Source organism: Acipenser ruthenus, chromosome 39 (assembly GCF_902713425.1).
Source record: "Acipenser ruthenus chromosome 39, fAciRut3.2 maternal haplotype, whole genome shotgun sequence".
NCBI lineage: Eukaryota > Metazoa > Chordata > Actinopteri > Acipenseriformes > Acipenseridae > Acipenser > Acipenser ruthenus.
Genome location: NC_081227.1, coordinates 2,893,980 through 2,912,584, shown reverse-complemented (window position 1 = coordinate 2,912,584; position 18,605 = coordinate 2,893,980). Strand labels below are relative to the sequence as shown.

At 44.5% G+C, this 18,605-nt stretch overlaps 1 protein-coding gene across 3 annotated transcripts in view; it reads left to right on the top strand.

Moving 5' to 3' along the window:
• LOC117397130 (glutamate receptor ionotropic, kainate 4) overlaps positions 1-16,080 on the top strand; it is a 155,599-nt gene extending 139,519 nt beyond the window's left edge. For all 3 annotated transcript variants that reach the window (XM_059009669.1, XM_059009668.1, XM_059009670.1), the window contains 8 exons: positions 80-193; positions 5,585-5,694; positions 5,963-6,136; positions 6,649-6,814; positions 7,363-7,588; positions 7,882-8,010; positions 10,804-10,922; positions 11,132-16,080. In XM_059009669.1, the coding sequence (XP_058865652.1) occupies positions 80-193; positions 5,585-5,694; positions 5,963-6,136; positions 6,649-6,814; positions 7,363-7,588; positions 7,882-8,010; positions 10,804-10,922; positions 11,132-11,512 (1,419 nt within the window). In that variant the 3' untranslated portion in view covers positions 11,513-16,080. The remainder of the gene's footprint in view (positions 1-79; positions 194-5,584; positions 5,695-5,962; positions 6,137-6,648; positions 6,815-7,362; positions 7,589-7,881; positions 8,011-10,803; positions 10,923-11,131) is intronic.
• The last annotated feature ends 2,525 nt before the right edge of the window (positions 16,081-18,605 follow it).

Sequence of the window (18,605 nt, the reverse complement as noted above, 5' to 3'; positions counted from 1 at the left end):
TTCGACTGTATATGTTGATCTCTTGTGCCTTTAGCACCCCCAAATAAACTGTACATTCTATTTCTTTTACCTGTTTCAGAAAGCAGACCTGGCTGTGGCAGGCCTGACAATCACCGCTGAGAGGGAGAAGGTGATCGACTTCTCCAAGCCCTTCATGACTCTGGGGATCAGCATCATGTACAGAATGCACTTGGTAGGTGGAGGCAAAGCGAAGCTGCTCAAACTGTGCAAAATCAGGAGTCAGGACACTACTGGCTTGCCCCTGTTCATTCCACTCATAAAATTGCTTGCCTAAGACTTCATTTCCCAGACAGCTGTGGGATCGATAGCAGCAGCATGATGTTTATTATGTGATATCCCGCTCCCCGGCGAGGAGAGCAATGGGGAGTGGAGTTTCGAGGATGGGGGAGAGAAAAAGAGAGAACTCTTTCATTCTCAGGACTTGCAGCAGCCACAGACCAGACGAGAAGGAAAAATGTAATTTTCACATTGCAAAAAATAGTGCCGTAGTGACACGTGTTAAACGCGAGGGCAGATTGGGTTTGTCAGAATAACTGCGCCCTCATAAATAAGTGGATTTCCGGAGATATTGCAGAAGTTAATCATTGAAATGAAAGCCACACAGTACTTGTGAAACTCAGCTTTAAACTGTTCTTCTTTCCTTCAGACAAACAGTGTCATAGTTTTTAAGAGCCCACCCAAAGCTTCTCTCCTCTAGATACCCCAGCATTGGCAGTGTCTCAATTGGCATGGAAGCAATCATTATTCTTGTGTGCTCTTCAGTTATTTAAGGAAATTCTAACACCAGTGAATGTTTGTCCTGAATGTTTGGTGATACTCTCTCTGCCAGATCTTATTGCTGGGACAGTAACAGATCCAGCCCCAGGAATGGAGTGCGGTGTGGATGGTCGATAGAGTGGAGTGAGGGTGTAGAATAGGGTGGGAGTTGGGAAGGCTGTGGGGAAGAAGGGGGAGCATAGGGTGAGAGGTTGGACATGGGGGTTTTAAGGACGGGAGGGTGGTAGGGGAGTAAGGTGGTAGGGGAGGAAGCAGTTGGTTCTGGTCTCTCCCTCTACCTCTTTTAGCCTCTTCTCCTTCTCTCATGCTCCTTAAAAGCAATTATACCCTCAGGCACTTTCACTTGGCAGCCCCCGCAAAAACAGTGGTATCATTTTTATTTATTTTTTTTTATACTTGACTTGTTCAGGTTTAATCCAATATTGATTTGTGGTGCCTTGATCTTGGTGCAGCTCTCGTTGTTTCTGACTGAATGAAAATTGAATTTTCAGTGCGATCGATAGCAAATCAGAATAGCAAAAATCAGGGCTTGTTTTTAGTTTTTCGTCTATTAGACCCCCCACCTCCCTGCCCCTTCTCCGTGAGTCTGGAACAGTAATCAGTGATGTGTTCCTCAGCTTCTTAGGAGCTGTTCTCCTGTCTGCAAATCGGACCTAACAGACAGTGCCTCTTCAATAGAGAAAGGAGGTCTTGATGAAATCTAGGCAGGATGTACTGTAGTGACCCCATTGGCATCCTTATGCTAATCATGTGCAGTCATCCACAACTCTGAAACACTCATTTGGAAATACTAAAAGACACTGTTAGCACTTTACATGAAGTGTCTCTGATTACTGTGTAGTTACATAGTAGTTACTGAGTGTTTTGGGATTATGTTAGGGTAAGGGTTATATCATGCAAAAAGATAGACAGTCATTAGAGACACTTCATGCAAAGTGTTACCCAGAATCCTCATAAATTCCCTGTCAGTGTCATTGAATTCATTAAGTTTCCTTTTGCATTTCTGATCACGCACGGTATAAAGAGCACCGAACAGGGAACTGCGTTGATAAAAAGACGAGCCACTAACAGATCTGGACTTGGATCCATTTCTATTCTGTTTCTGTTTAAAGGGATCCAGATGCATTTCCCAGCTAACAGTGAACCGAATCAGGTCCGAAGTGCATCTCAGTCTGTAACAAACAATGAAATCAAATAAGTGAGCATGCCAAGTAGCTTTACACCAGACAAGTTTCCCCTAGAAAAGCACAGCAAAGTGTAATAAAGCAAAGTCTAGTCAAAGCATAGGTAAGCATAATAAAAAAATAGCAAGGTATGGTAAAGCATATTAACAAATATGACAAACCAGGGTAAACTATGATTCATGCATAATACTGTCTAACCATGGGGAAAGCATATAGTAGATCAAGTTATACAACTGTATTCAGAATGCAGAGTGTTGTGTCACATCCTCATTTTACAGTATATATGCTGATGAAGTACACCTATATATATGTAAAGCATCATATTTCTTTTATCCTGGGCATTGCCATGTTTCAGAATTGATTTGACTGCTTCTGTTCGTGGTTCTAATCCTGTGATTTGCATCTCACTGCTGAGGATCTCATGATTGGCTGTTTAAAGTTCTAGATCCTTACAGTAACCCAGAAGCCTGGCTGTACTGTTACATGCGTGACAGAAGAGGTGGTGTCAAAGCAGCAGATAAAGCTAATCAGTCATTCGGATATTGGTGACAGCTCATCTGCCATGTGATGCACGTCAGTCAGTGTGATTGAAGGCTTGACTGCCTGTCGGCTGCAAACAGCAGGCAGATCTAATCAAGCTTTCAACCCAGAGGAACTGATGCGTCTCGCCATTTAAATGGCACAACCTGTTCACCTGAGAGGGATTCGTTTTCCTGATGACGACTGAGCTCAGAAACAAAACAGGAAAACAATCACAGCTCCACGTGAGCCAGTACGTAAAATAAGAAGGTTGTAAAGAAGACTGCAGGAGCTGAAGTAATGTCTTTATTGTGCAGGGAGATGCTGACACCCACCACGACCGAAGTCTGGCATAGTTTTAAATGTCTTAAACAGTGCAAGAAGTGCCATTGCTAGTGTGTTGTAGTCAATACACAACATTCCTGTGCATTTCCAAGTAATCCCAGCACACCTCTGGGGAGTGCAGTGTGCAAGTGGATACCGGAATGCAGTGTGCAAGTGGATACCAGAATGAGAAATATGTACGTCTGCAGCCGGATTTATGCATAGACATGCAAACCTCAATAAGCAGGATTAGCGGAGATCTGCAGGGATTCAGGACTAGTGTAAATGATCCTGACGATCATCAGTCACAATCCGTGTTCCTTATATCCCCCGGCACAATCACTTACACGTAGAAATACAAATACAAAATAGGTACAAGGCTATTCATCGCAACCTCAAGCTGTAGTGCTCTTATATCTGATGATGAATAAAATCCACTCCTTGCTTTTAGTTCCACAAGCTTAAATCAAGCCTCTTTAAACCCTCCACTTATTCCAAGAATCTTCTCCTTTCCATTACAATCTCCGCTAGGAGCCGGCTCTCCACTCCACCTCCTGATAAAACTCTTAGAACAGTCTCCGCTAGGAGCCGGCTCTCCACTCCACCTCCTGATAAAACTCTTCGAACAGTCTCCGCTAGGAGCCGGCTCTCCACTCCACCTCCTGATAAAACTCTTCGAACAGTCTCCGCTAGGAGCCGGCTCTCCACTCCACCTCCTGATAAAACTCTTCGAACAGTCTCCGCTAGGAGCCGGCTCTCCACTCCACCTCCTGATAAAACTCTTAGAACAGTCTCCGCTAGGAGCCGGCTCTCCACTCCACCTCCTGATAAAACTCTTCGAACAGTCTCCGCTAGGAGCCGGCTCTCCACTCCACCTCCTGATAAAACTCTTCGAACAGTCTCCGCTAGGAGCCGGCTCTCCACTCCACCTCCTGATAAAACTCTTAGAACAGTCTCCGCTAGGAGCCGGCTCTCCACTCCACCTCCTGATAAAACTCTTCGAACAGTCTCCGCTAGGAGCCGGCTCTCCACTCCACCTCCTGATAAAACTCTTCGAACAGTCTCCGCTAGGAGGCGGCTCTCCACTCCACCTCCTGATAAAACTCTTCGAACAGTCTCCGCTAGGAGCCGGCTCTCCACTCCACCTCCTGATAAAACTCTTCGAACAGTCTCCGCTAGGAGCCGGCTCTCCACTCCACCTCCTGATAAAACTCTTAGAACAGTCTCCGCTAGGAGCCGGCTCTCCACTCCACCTCCTGATAAAACTCTTCGAACAGTCTCCGCTAGGAGCCGGCTCTCCACTCCACCTCCTGATAAAACTCTTCGAACAGTCTCCGCTAGGAGCCGGCTCTCCACTCCACCTCCTGAAAAAACTCTTAGAACAGTCTCCGCTAGGAGCCGGCTCTCCACTCCACCTCCTGATAAAACTCTTAGAACAGTCTCCGCTAGGAGCCGGCTCTCCACTCCACCTCCTGATAAAACTCTTCGAACAGTCTCCGCTAGGAGCCGGCTCTCCACTCCACCTCTTGATAAAACTCTTCGAACAGTCCTGTGCCACACTCACAAGACTCGATTTCCCTAAACTACAATACATGGTAGTAATGTTCAGTCAAGCCCTATCTTTGAAGAGTACTTGAACAGCAGTGCTCCAGCTGAGCAGCTCCATCACCAGATAGTCACTTGGATCATGTGCTGTGTAATTTACACAGTGAAAAACGGTATGTTTGAATAGAACACTTTTGACAGAAGAAACATCTATAATAAATATCAATCCTGGCCCTACTGTATATGTAACTTATAACTAAGCAATGCCTGGTTGCTAGCCAGTCAGCCCTAGCACAGATTAAGCACTCCCCAGTAATTTATCAGCTACCATTGCGTCACTTTGCTGAATGAGGGCAGGTCTATCTTATTCCTCATGTTGACACCCCCAATGCAAAATGTTATGTACCTGCCGTGGAATTGTTGCACCTTAATTGTAGTCCATAAACAAGAAGGGAGTATTAGCTAAAGCAGATGTTTGTGGATCAATCGCTTTGATCAGCAGAACCCTTACTGTCATCCATGGCTGCTCTCCGCTTTTTTTTTTTCATTTCTGCACGAATCATTTAGAAATTGTTACTTGCAAGCACTGGCCTCTATTATCCAGGACACTATAAACTATCTGACCACCTGTATTGACTTAGCTCTCTATTGAATGGTGCATCTATAAAGGATATCCTATATGGCTCTGCACGGCTCAATCTAATACCTGCCCCACAAGAGGTCACAGCCTCCTGTACTATCGGGTTAATACTATATCATTAAATAAAGAATAATTCAGCTTGTGTCGCTAATCCGAATGTGACGTCATTTCCATCTGCCATCTGATACAAAGACAGTTCAGATAACTGTGTCGCATCAGTATCAGGGAGTCAGTATGTTATATGAAGTGAGTCCGTGGTTGTGGTATGTATGTATGTATGTGTGTATGTGTGTATGTGTGTATGTATGTATGTATTCAAACAGTCTGCTGTGATATTGATATTTGACAAGCGAGCCCTGCAGGTTAAAAGCCCTGCCTTCGTCTATCAAACCCTGCAGGTTCTTCAATGTCGACAGAACAGATGGTCTTCACAGCTCATCTGAAGCTTGGCCTTTTAAGTGACTCGTACACCATACAGGGGACGGTTATGCAGCAGATAGAGCATCGCTCCTCTGGCAGTATTTGAACCTGTTCCCATGCCTATGACTAAAAGCACCTCTGTGTTTGTTTGCAGAGCCGCAGGCCGGGCTACTTCTCCTTCCTGGACCCTTTCTCTCCGGGGGTCTGGCTCTTCATGTTGCTGGCCTATCTGGCTGTGAGCTGCGTTCTCTTCCTAGTAGCCAGGTACCGTACAGCTCATTACTGCCACCTGGAGGTGCATTGAAAGTAGAACATTTTCACATGCAAAACACACAGAACCTCCCAGCTTCAGGTCTGCAGTCCTCAATCCCCCAGGTAGCGTTTCCCTCCGCTCCGTCAGGAACGTGGACCAGTTTAAGCACCTCAGCTGAACTCCTGGACTGAGTTTGTTATTTTTTTACTCTCCAGTGTGTTGTTGTGATCTCACAGTGCGGCGTGTTCAAATATATTTTCAATCCTCTGTTTCTTGCAGACTGACCCCCTACGAGTGGTACAATCCCCACCCCTGCCTGAAGGGGCGCTGTAACCTGCTCATTAACCAGTACTCCCTGGGGAACAGCCTGTGGTTTCCAGTGGGGGGGTTCATGCAGCAGGGCTCCACCATCGCCCCTCGAGCCATCTCCACGCGCTGCGTCAGCGGGGTCTGGTAAGGAAGGAGCGTGCCCAGAGCTTTCCTTTCCACCTTCTAGTTTGTCTCACCTCAACCCTCAGGTGTGTCAACATGCCCAATAAACAAAGAAACTGCAGAATTGAGGTCATGGATTTCAGTATCAGGAGTGGATTGGACTGACTGGATTGCCGTGACTGATGTGTGATGCCCACCACGCTACTGTTCCACCGCTTCTATAAAACACATTTTCCACGTTTGATTTTTTCTTTGCCGATGTGATCTGCTTTATCAAGCGCTGTTCACACCTCGATGCGGTGAATTCACATTTAGGTCACGTTGACAGTAAATTGAACGTGAACTGCACTTTACTGTATAAGAGCCTTTCACTGATTCACAGTTTTTTACGTGAGAGCAAAATAACGAGGGGGGGTGGAACAGCTGTGTAAAATCAGAATGCGCACATCCACACATCACAGTGAAAATATCAAATCAAAACTCAACATCACAGGGACTTCTTTCAGCGTTGCTAACCCGCTCTGCCTCCGCAGGTGGGCCTTCACCCTGATCATCATCTCCTCGTACACGGCTAACCTGGCCGCCTTCCTGACGGTGCAGCGGATGGAGGTGCCCATCGAGTCTGTGGACGACCTGGCCGATCAGACTGCCATCGCGTACGGCACCATGCACGGGGGCTCCACCATGACCTTCTTCCAGGTGAGCAGAGCCCAGCACGCCCCCACACAGCGCACTGCAAAGCAGAAGAATGCCACTCCGTATAGGAAGGCATTGTCAATGATATGTTAAAGCAAGGTTCCCCATCTTGGGGAAAGCATGCTAAATTACAGGGCTTATAAAGAAGACACCATGCAAAGAGGTGTCACCTTGACTTGTTACTGGTAAACAATACTATAGCACCAAGGTCAAAAATCTAAAGCATTCATTCAAGATTATCCATACGTCAAACACTAGAATCAGTAAAAAGAAAATAAGCTACCTGTATCAAAGATGTTCACAGTAAAAGCAGAGCAAATAGTATTAAAGCAAAGTGAAAGCATGGTAAAGCCGAGGTGAACATCCAAGAGCTGTAAGCTAAAGGATATAAAAAATATGGCAAACCATGGTTAACTATGGTAAATACATAGTACAAGCATATGAACATTTATTGGGAAATTATAGTGCACATTGACGGTGGTTTTGTAAGGGTCGAAACATGCGTCAGCGCTTGTCTCTGCAAACTCATTCCTCTCTCTTTCTGGCTGCAGAACTCCAGGTACCAGACGTACCAGCGCATGTGGAACTTCATGCACTCAAAGCAGCCCAGCGTGTTTGTGAAGAGCACGGAGGAGGGCATCGCCCGGGTCCTCAACTCCAACTATGCCTACCTGCTGGAGAGCACCATGAACGAGTACTACAGGCAGCGCAACTGCAACCTCACCCAGATCGGAGGGCTGCTCGACACCAAGGGCTATGGCATCGGCATGCCCCCAGGTACGTCTCAATATCCAGGGGCTCTTCTCACTGCATGTGCTGAATTTATTGATCGTTTGACAACATTGCCATATAGTTTGTTCTTTGTGTGAGCGGTACGAAGCTGAGTGGATCTTGCCCGTTTCGGTACTGTTTAAATAGCAGGGTTTAAAAATCAACACCTGTGACATTCTCTCTCCTCTCTCCCGCCACTCTCCTCTTCCTCTCTCCCTCCTCTCCCTCTTCTCCTGCCTCTCTTCCTCCCACCCCCCCTTCCTCTCCTCTCTCTCACCTTCCTCCCTCTTCTCCCCCAGGCTCGGTCTATCGTGACGAGTTTGACCTCGCTATTCTCAAACTCCAAGAGGAGAACCGCCTGGATATTCTCAAGAGGAAGTGGTGGGAGGGGGGCAGGTGTCCCAAAGAGGAAGACCACCGAGCCAAAGGTACTGTAGAGCGGCCCGACACTGGGGAAGGGCTTCTCCTTGCATACATGACTGGGAGGGTCTGTTAGTAGCAGTTATCCAACCCTTCAGATCTTCAAATCAGATCTTTCAGAAACTGGTTCTGCAAATGTAGATATCGTCTGGATTTACCCTGACCTTGCCCACACAGCTAGAACAAAGCCTCACAAAAATCCTGATCTAAACCATTGCAGATGCCATTACTGTCCGTATTTATACAGAGATATTTGCCTATCAAAGTTCAGAAATAAAAAAATGAAAAACAAAAATATGTAAAAAGCGAGGCAGGGTGCAGTTTTAGTGATTAAATGACGACAGTTTATATCTGCCACTGTTTTTAGATCAGTTGAATGACTCCATCTTTGCTGCCACAGAAATCGCTCCCAAAGTCCATTCCTTGACCTCTGCCCCACCTGCCTCGCTCCTGGGCTTTGAGTGTCGGGGGAACAGATTTGTGTGGAAATGCATGCCTACCCTTGCAATGGCATCACAGCGTGTAAGGAAGATGGCAGAATGCCAAGGAATTAGTTGTGTTTTTCTTGTCTTTTTATGGTATGAATGCCTCCTCGCCACTCGAGTGCCATTGCCCCGTGCAGTGACCCAGGTGATCGAAATATTGTTCCGTTTGTCTTCCTGACATGTGCAATCCGAGCTCCGTAATCGTTTAAAGAGAAAACATTTTGCAGCACTAAAAGTTTCTCACCAGGGGAAATGTATACCAGGCCTTTTAATAAAAGGAAAGCCTTGCCTTCGATTTTCCCCAGCGGAGAGTGATTTGAGAAGCTAACCTTTTTAGCATTGATTGCTTTGGGTTTTTATTTTTTTTATTTGCCCTTCTGATTTAAATGCAAATAAATTAATAAAATCCTACGCAGCAGGTTTAATAAATAGGCAGTCTGGAGCAATTTAGTGCCTGTGGGGCAGCCCAGTGGTAAATCGACCTGCAAGACAGAATTTTTATAGTCTGAACACCAGTCAGTGGTTTTTGTAAATACTGAATTAAAATGATTGCTCTTAAAAGGTCAGACATGGTGAATAAGGTTTATTTACTGGGTACATTAAACCTCTGGGGGTCTTGGAGGGTTATGAATGTCAGAGTAAAAAATGTTTTTTGACATAATAATAGTACTACTACTACTACTAATAATAATAATAATAATAATAATAATAATAATAATAATAATAATAACACAAAAAACTGTCTTGTTTGCACAATAATGTGGCACTTTTTTGCCATGCTATTCCCATGGTTATGCATTGACCTGAGTTTACCATGGTTGGTTTGGTTTCCAGTGCTTGCCTATGCTGTACTTTGCTTTCTCGTACTATGATTTACTTTACTTGCTTTGTGTTTTGGCCATGGTTAACATTTATAAGGGAATTCAATACAAATTGCGCCTAGCTTGGAGAAACTAAAAATGAAGCGACATACCTGAACCGATGATACTGTAATTGGTTTTACGGTGCTAAAGAAATTCATCGGAATGCCGACAGAATAATCTCTCAAGAGGTTTAGAAGTTTCAGCCGCGTGTTGTTAATAGGCAATGCGTTTTTTGTATTCAAAGACTGCTGCTCTAGAAGCTAGACACCACCCCCACTTATTCCCTCATTGGTTTACCCCACTCATTTAAAAGCTGGAGCATACCTCTGCGTTCGGGGGTCGATGGGTCCCATCTCCCTGCCTTGGTTGAGTGCTGTCAAAGGTCTCTCCTCATAGGAGGGCGGCTCCTGGGCCACACCTATCCCATCATGCCCTTGAATAAATATTCATGTTTATACTGTCGCTTATTGAAAGCTGTAGCAGGAAGGCATGAGACAACAACACTTGTATTAATGCACAAAGCTGCAGCTTGATGTTGAAAACTTTACTTAATGAAATATAATATATTGTGGACATTAAATCGCAGGGAAACTGTCTGAATAATTTTTGGTGCAGTTTGTCTCCTTACTGCTTTATTTCTTTTTTTTTTCGGTTTCTATTTTGAAATGTAATCACAGGCACAGCATTGTAGATTCCAGCACTGGAGATCACAATATTAAAATGCTCTCTAATCCAAAGTCTATCAGGACCTGTATTCTAAGAAAGGGAGGATGGGGGTGATGATTTGTCATCGGCCGCAGTTATTGATCAAACAGATTTCCCATCTCCTGCTCAGACAAAGGTACAGCTAGTGTGTGTTTTTGGAGGCCCTAATGGATTTCTGTGCTGGGCTGCTCCGTGTGCTCCTGACAGATGGTTCTGTGAAGTTGTGGTTAAACACCAGAAGCAGCAGGCTGTACTGCATGGCAGAGCGGGTCAGTTTCTGTACTGATCTCTCCTCGCCAGCACAACAGCTCTGACAGTGCATGATTCATCTCTGTAATTTCACAGAGCTCAGCAGAGGGTTTGGGAAGGGTTATGGGAGGGACGTTGATAAACGAATAGAAAACTGCAGAGAGGTTGTCTTTAAAAAATGGATTCTAGAACTAATGGTTCCAGAATGCTCCTGTTCTAAATCCACAGCCATCATTGTTTTAATTTATACCCCAGTTCTTGAGGCTGCAAAGCCAATGCTCAATCAACACATCTTCATTAATCTGAAATAAAGTTTGTGGTCAATAAATAATGGCCAGTACACTAGGTCTAGAAACACAAATGCCATCCCTCATCCTGAATTAGAAGATCCGGTAGCTTTTTTGTTCACAGATTAACCCCTGATTATAACAGACACTTTGCACAGGTTCACGTCCCAGTTTTACTGTCTCCCCTGCTCCCTCCCTCTCTCTCTGGCCAGGGCTGGGAATGGAGAATATTGGTGGTATTTTCGTGGTGCTGGTGTGCGGGCTGCTGGTGGCTATCTTCATGGCTGTGCTGGAGTTCTTCTGGATGATGAGAAAGACGCCAGGGACGGAGGTGCGTGAAGTGGGGTGGCAGGGGCGGGTCTGTATACAGCATGTTAGAAATCCTTCTGTTTAGGTTTCTGCTTCAGGTAACTTCTCTCCTAGTTCGTGTTGTAATGAATCCTTTAATAAGGTGTGTCCCTTTAATAAAGAAGCATGTTGAATCACTAGGGTTTCCAACAAGCTCACTAAACCTCTCTCTGTTCCTCTGTGTCCGTGCAGCTGTCGGTGTGCGAGGAGATGTTTCGGGAACTACGCGGGATCATCCTGTGCCGGGACAGTTTGCAGATAAGGCGGCGACGAGGGGGCGGGGCCATGATGTCCAGGCCCCTCCCCCTGGAGGAGAGGCGCGCCAGGGCAGCGGCGGCGGCCAGCCTCAGCAACGGCAAGCTGTGCGGGGGGAGCATGCCCGAGCCGCTGGCACACAGACTGGCGCAGGAGGCCTCCCTGGTGGCGCAGGGCTGCACTCACATCCGTGTGTGTCCTGAGTGCCGCCGATTCCAGGGGCTTCGCGCCCGGCCAGCAGGGGGCAGCTCCTCTCCCATACACAGCGAGGAGAGCATAGGGTGGGAGAAAACAACCAACAGCAGCGAGCCGGAATAGAACCCAAACTCCCTTCCTCCCTGCCTGCCTGCCTGCCTGCCTGTCAGCATCAGGGATAGTGGAGTGAGGACTAAAGCTAAAAAAAAGAACAAAGCAAAAATGCCTTGCAGCAGCAGCTCGATAGAAGTGGAACTACTAGTAGCACAGACTGAGAGAATCACAGTTTTAAAAGGCACAAAGCTAGCTAGATGACCCTGCCATCATTACAAAGGACCTCCTTAAGTCCAGTGCTGCTGCTCCTCCATTTGCTGCGAGATGAGAATGAGTTAACTACCCCACCTGCTGGGGGAATGTGGAGGTGACCGGCTATGACTAAGCTTGAGAAAATGCTCGGGATAATCTGCCCTGTGTTGTAACCTGACCGACAGGACTGCCTGCTGTCAGAAGGATCCTAATTGGGATGCTCAGATTCTGAATCTGCCAATAAACAGGACAAAGCTTCTTTGGCAGTGCTGAAATACATCCTTATGATGAGTCCCCTGGATATACTGAATAATCATGCATTTTTCAGCTAAATAAGACAGCTACTATGCATAACTGAAATAGGGGCTTTTTTTTCCGACATATTTTTTTAAGAGATCTAAGGATTTTTTCAAAGCTTGAAAAAAAAACAACAACATTATAATAACAAATGAATACTTGCATAAATTAAATAAAGTGCCAAAAATTCTGAAACTCTGCTCGGAGAGGCGTTTGTATAGAAGGACAGCGGAGACGGCCCTTCGGCGTTTGAGTGGTTTTTTTTGCAAACTTCTGGCCTTGCGATGAAACCGAGGAACAGGGAAAATAGGACGATACAGCATTTGTTTGTGTTTAAAAAAAAAAAAAAAATCAAAAAAGTTTCAGAGGAAATAGTTTTTTGAAAGACAACAATGAAATGGGGTCAGGTTTAGCATTGCTTTGTTGCCTTCAGAGTTTCGATAGGATTTCAGGAATTTCTACAGGTTAGGAGTGGCTATTTGATTAGGTGCTGCATTATTCTGGACCTTATTATTCACATTGCCTTAGAACGTGTTTCCTAAAACAGTCTTTAATGTTGTATTAATAGCACCCTTCATTAACTCATCCGTGCCCTTCTACACTGATAGCGCATCCTCAGTACTTTGTGCAGTCCTGTCCTCTGCAGCCCTCATCTTCCCTAATCAGTCACCAGTCACTTCCAGCCATGCATATAAGGGTCAGTAGCTGTCTTCTGATGCATTGCATAAAAACGTGTGGCACACTGGGTTGGGTTCAGTTGTCGTTTTACAGTTGGCACAGATGATCACAAGACGCATATTGAATCAGGATGTGCCTGCTTTATTTCCTTGATAGCTCTCCTGAAGGGGTCTGGCCTTGTAAACATTGTGCTGTACTGCTTTCAATATATAGTTTATGTGTTACTGTGGGGAGTGGGTACAGCCTTCTTTGCATCAATGGTCCAAAAGCAGGAGTCTTTTAAAACATGCCTCTTGTTTGATGGAGACAGGGTTACAATGTAGTCTTGTATAGTTTGCCACACACAGTTTTTGCTTGCCCTGACTCTGTACAAAGGGGGTAACCCCTGAAATGATTTAAATATTTCCCGGTGCCATTATTGTACACAGAACTCTCAGCTCTGTCAGCTCTTTCCTGAGCTCTATATCTTTAAAGTGCCAGTCTTGGGTTTTGTCCTGCATTAGGGATAATTCAAAGATGTGCTGTTTTGAGTAAGTAGCATGCTTTGGAACTATTGCATTGATTGATTGATAGATTTCTGTTAAGCGGATACAAGAACTATCTGGATTTAGACTTCTGTTTTTCAAGGCAGGCCTGTCCCTAAAAATATAGAAACAAGTGTGACACGTGTACCACAAAAAACAGCAAGATCAGTGACGATGACATCATAATGACTCATTCTGTCACGATATATATCCTGGTCACGTCCACCCCCCAAAGCCCAGTCCAGGTTTTAATGCAGAGAGCAGGAAGCTGGCTGAGTGCTCAGAGTCCTGTTGTGTAATTGTATGAGTGTGATTTGTATTATTTTATTATAACATTGTGGAGATAGTCTGATATCCATTTCCAAAAATAAAACCACATGAGATTCCGACGCAGGTAAGGAAATACGTTGTACAAGTACACTTTTTTGACAAGCAGAACACTGGGAAGAACCTAAACGAATGCCCACTGTCTTCCTCACAGCCAGCAAATCTAGCTTCTTAATCTCATCAGAAAAGGATCTCACCCGTTCACATGGGTAATTAATAGCACTACTATAACATTACCTCATCTCAACAGCAGGGGTCAGCATTACCCCCTTCACCTGCCATGGCAAAACCTTGCCCAATTTCTTTCTTAAAGGGGACCAAATGGTCCGTGGTTCTGGGTATATGCTGTACATCTCAGAATGTTAATTGAACACCCAGCAAAAATCGATTGCTTTTCCTTTTAAACCAAGCGATGTGAACTTCACACTGGAACACAGGTTTTGTAAGTCTATCTGTGCGTGAGCACAGGGCGTTGCTTGCCTGACAAGTCAACAACACTTGCTAAGCTTTAAGAGAGTGCCAGTGTTGAATAACTGTGTCGGATTCAGCGATACAGAGTGACATCATTTTGAAATTCTAATTGCCGTCATTCAAACAGAATTTATGTACAAATCTGCTGTTCCAGATTAAACTGCTTGATTTAAGGGAGGCTTATTTTAGGTTTGCCATACATTATACTTGTTAAGTAAACCAAATACTCCATAAAGGTGCATGGAGTGCTGTGAGGATAGTTGTAAACATCATTTCATGGGGCTTGCTGGTTATACAGCCAGCCTCATTCATTAAACAGTGGTAGGTAGACAGTAACAGGACTTCTGCTTCTGCGGGTTACTGAAATAATCCACCTACTGTGGCGAACATTAATGGTGCATAAGATGTATTTCTTTGTGAAGGAGGCTGCAACCAAACAACTGTGTGAATACTGTAGGACTGTGGGCTGGGAGGCTCAGGGTCTGTTATAGTCAGGTCAGCTTGGTTAATTGAAGTGCAGTCTACACTGATCTGCCACTGTAGTAGAACCCAGCTGAGCCAGAGTGGTCCACAACATAGTCAGGCCAAACAAGGTGCTCTGTGGGGAGGGGATAGTGCCAATTATCACTGGTCCACTTGACGCTGGTTGCGCTGAATTGGGTTTACCTGCAGTGTGATAAGAAAGCAGCAGAGTCCATAATCTGATGGTGATGTGGGTGTCCAAGTGGGCATACTCGTAGCATGTGCCTGCACATGGTTTAGCCCTGGGAACACAGCGCCACTTTGTGCTTTGGAACTTGGTTTCAGGACACTGAGTTGCAGGTCACTGCACGGCAGGCACACCAGGGAAGACTTGAGGAGACTTGTGGCACCATTTCAGCCAAGCTTGATGCAGCAAAGTTGCCTCAAACTAGATCTCCCAGTCTCCTGGAGCCAGGTTTCAAGCCACTGTTCCTGAAGAAGTGGCTTCGTGTTCCCAGGGCTTTAGGTTCTGCTGGAGGGGAGACCCCTAGGTTTCCATTGGGGGCTATGAGCTGGTATTATAATGGGGTTTCTATGGCAATTGTTCAGAATTTTGTGTCCAGGAGGGTGGCTGGTCATCTCTTGCTCCCCCTACGCACTTAATGTACGCAAGAGGCATGATTGTCAAAAGGGGCAAAAAAAGAACTGGGTTGCCAAGTGTTAAATTTGATCAAATGAAACCCCGCCAGAGGATGAGTCTCAGAGCCTATACCGCACTGAGAAATCCCCTGGATTGCATTCACCACCGGGGTTACCCCTGAAAACCAGCGATTGATGCACCCCCAAGATGATTCCCCAGTGTTTTATAAAACCCAACATAGACCACTGACCGTGGAGTGCTGATAGGCACCCCTTTTACAATCCCTGCAAAGCAATTTAATGACCAATCTCAAGGTTTAAAAACTGTTTTGCTACCCAGCTCTGACCCCATGTGATAATACAGCTCTTTTATTTTTCACATGCAGTCTCAGAAAGAGGGAGGGAGGGGTTGCTATTTGGTTTCCCGATGATTCTATGCAATTTCGTGTTGTAAAATTAACAAATAAATCAAATAGAAAAACTAAACTGAACAAATAAAAAAAAAACGATTTATGGAGCGTGGCACGCGAGTGTAGATTTGCAGATGAAATTCTCTGGCTGTGATTCCTGTGCTTTGTTTTCAGACCATTTCTGTTGAATGTAATAAACAAAACCCCTTTCCATTGTTTGTCTTTCAAAGGAATAAAATAGAAGATGATTTGCTTCGTTTGTTTTATTACTCGCTGTTTGTCTTCCTGGTGTCATTCATTTCTTGGTTTGTGTGCAGAGGAACTGGACTATATAAACATGCAATGGGGACTGGAAACTGATGTAACAGGGTGACGGCTGGACAGAAACCAGGGGACCCCGCGGACCGCAAGTGCAAAAGAGTTGGGCAAGTCTGCATTTGGGTTATAGAGCTTTTAACCTGATCTTATCTCACCGACAGGGGGCAGAATCCGCAATGGCAGTGCATCACACAACACCGCCCATTACACTGGGTATGATACTAACAAATCGAGAATAAAATACAGACCTTATGGACCGAAGTCAGTGACTGTACACACAGATGGCTAGATTCTCAAAGCCATTTACTCCAAATCATCATTTGTATGATTTTGTTTTCAGAAAGATGCACTCAAGTTAGTCAAACCTGAGATAACCAATTTGGGCATAAATTAGAGGGGTTGGTATTCTTAAGTCGTTTCTTATTGGTTTTAGAAATGTAATTGGTGTTTTTATTTTAGGATACTGGAGATTTGAAGTAAATGGCTTTGAGTGTCTAGCCCAGAGTTTATGCAATTTGTACAGGTAAGTATGTACTTTGGTTTATTAATGGGACAATAGAGCGGGATAGTGTGGCAGAGTTATCTGTCTCTGAGGGCTCTGGTGAGCCATGGAATGTGATAGGTGAGATGGCTGTTCTCAGAGAACGCTATAGCTGAGCTAAAGTCCCCTGTGGCTGCTTGCCTTGATCCCATAATTGGGTCTAATTTAACTGTTCAGTTAATAGCAGGCTGGGCCCCAACTGTGCATCATTAAAAGCCACTAAAAGCACCCTAATTGGGGTAAGCTTCTGGTCCAGCAGATTGCATTAGTCCATCTCTCAGCTAAAGCAAAGAAAGGTCTGCCTTGTTTAGCTCACACGGCAATGAGAAGGCAATAGGCCAGGTGGAATATTAATAAGGTTACTCTGTACCATAGCCATTGTGCACTGGATATACAGACTGAAGGTACAGCAGGTGACTATATGAACATCGGTAATGTACAGAGCATGACAGCTTTGTCGAAGACCGTGTCATTTTACTATTCCATTTCAAAATAGAAATGGGGTTTTAAAAGGGTCTCTTTTTCGACAGATCGTTTAGACTTCTGTCAATACACCTGCCGCCTTACTATAAATTCACTTCCTGTGCGACAGGTATCAGGACCCCACCTATCCTAATACCTGCTGCACAGGTACTGAGCAAGATGTATGGACTTCTTACTAATTAAACAAGCTACAGATAAATGATAAGGGGCTGGCAAGACAGCGAGGCAATCGCCTTTACTCAGCTCAGCCCCTGGAGCTGTAGGTAGCTACCGGTAACTTTTGCAGATTTTGATGCCATTTTATCGTTGCTGCTATCAGTGTCATGCGAATGTAATGGGTTCATTGGCACTGTTAATCCTGCCCTGTAGGCTGTTCAACAGATTGATTATATTTAAATGATTAATGTGTGAGTGCTCTCGTGCCCTTGGTCCTTTCATCCGTGACGTGATTGAAATAGCTTGGCCTCATCCACACACCTTTCAGGATTCTGTGTCCTTCCAATTCTGGACTCTTTATTCTTTAAGCTCTTACGTCTATAAAGACGCTTTGGGTGATCTAGCCTGTGTTACATATACCCCCTGAACTCAGGTTAAAGTACCTCAACACAGTCTTGTCAAAAACACAGTATTTGCAATAAGACAGCTCCGAAGAAGCTTCCTAGCTCTTCAAGGCAGCATTTCCATAGTTATTCACCAGCTCTTGATGGACTTCAGCTGTGAACAGCGAACAGAGAGGACTGTAGTAACAAAGAGCCTGGCGGATTCCAATGAAAGCATCTGTGTTTGGAAACCTACATGTGAATGCCCAAGGCAAGTTTTTATTGTTCATTTAAATGAGCTTACTCTGAAAGCCGTGCAGCTGGGTGTGTGTTACTATTTGTCCATTTTATTTTTCTCTATTGTGCCATTTAAGAAAGAAATAAAGTGCGTACGTCTCTCTTTTCATTTCAGCTCCTTTATAATACTAGCAAGCTTTTAAGGACACATGATGGGTCTCTGTCAGAATGGAGTAGGCAGCTTTGTTTTTATTTTTATTTTTTTCAGCATCATTTCAATCATATTGTGCTCTAGAAAGAGCGTGCCAAGGAACTACTAAAAAGAAAATGCTTTTTAAAGAACATTTCCCCAAAATGCACATACAGGGTTAATTTGGTGCATGAATGGCAAGTGTTAACTGGAATAATAATACAGGGATGTTTTTTATAATGACCTTTGCTCAGATAAGCGTGTTTGTTTATCCTGGGGCTTGTTACCTTGTGAATCAATGGCCTGTTTTAGAATGATCTCAGTCCAGTTACGTGCTCGCATTACAGACTCCTGTAGGCTGACATATTACCAATCAAAACTTTTATGAAAATCCAATGGAGGTTAGGCCCTGTAATCACGTGATAGAGCTCTATATTATCACAGTCTGAACTATGTTCTCACCAGTTTGGCATTTGTTAGCTAATTGTTTCCAACAGGGAGAGAGCACGCATAAAAATCCTGACTTGGTCAGGTAAATCACTGTAATATTATATTGAATTAATCCTTTTTATATTATAAATACCTCACATCCTCTAAATTATACAATTACTTATCAACCAAGTATGCAAGCTTGTTTGCCAAGCCACTGTGTACCAAGGATGAAAAAGAGATAATTTTAACTAATCTGTGTGTAGGCTACAGTATTTATGATTTCTGAGCTTGTGTCCAGTGACATGAGAATTGGATTACTGGTTTCTTACTGGATTTCCAGCAAGTTTATACACTTGAACCAG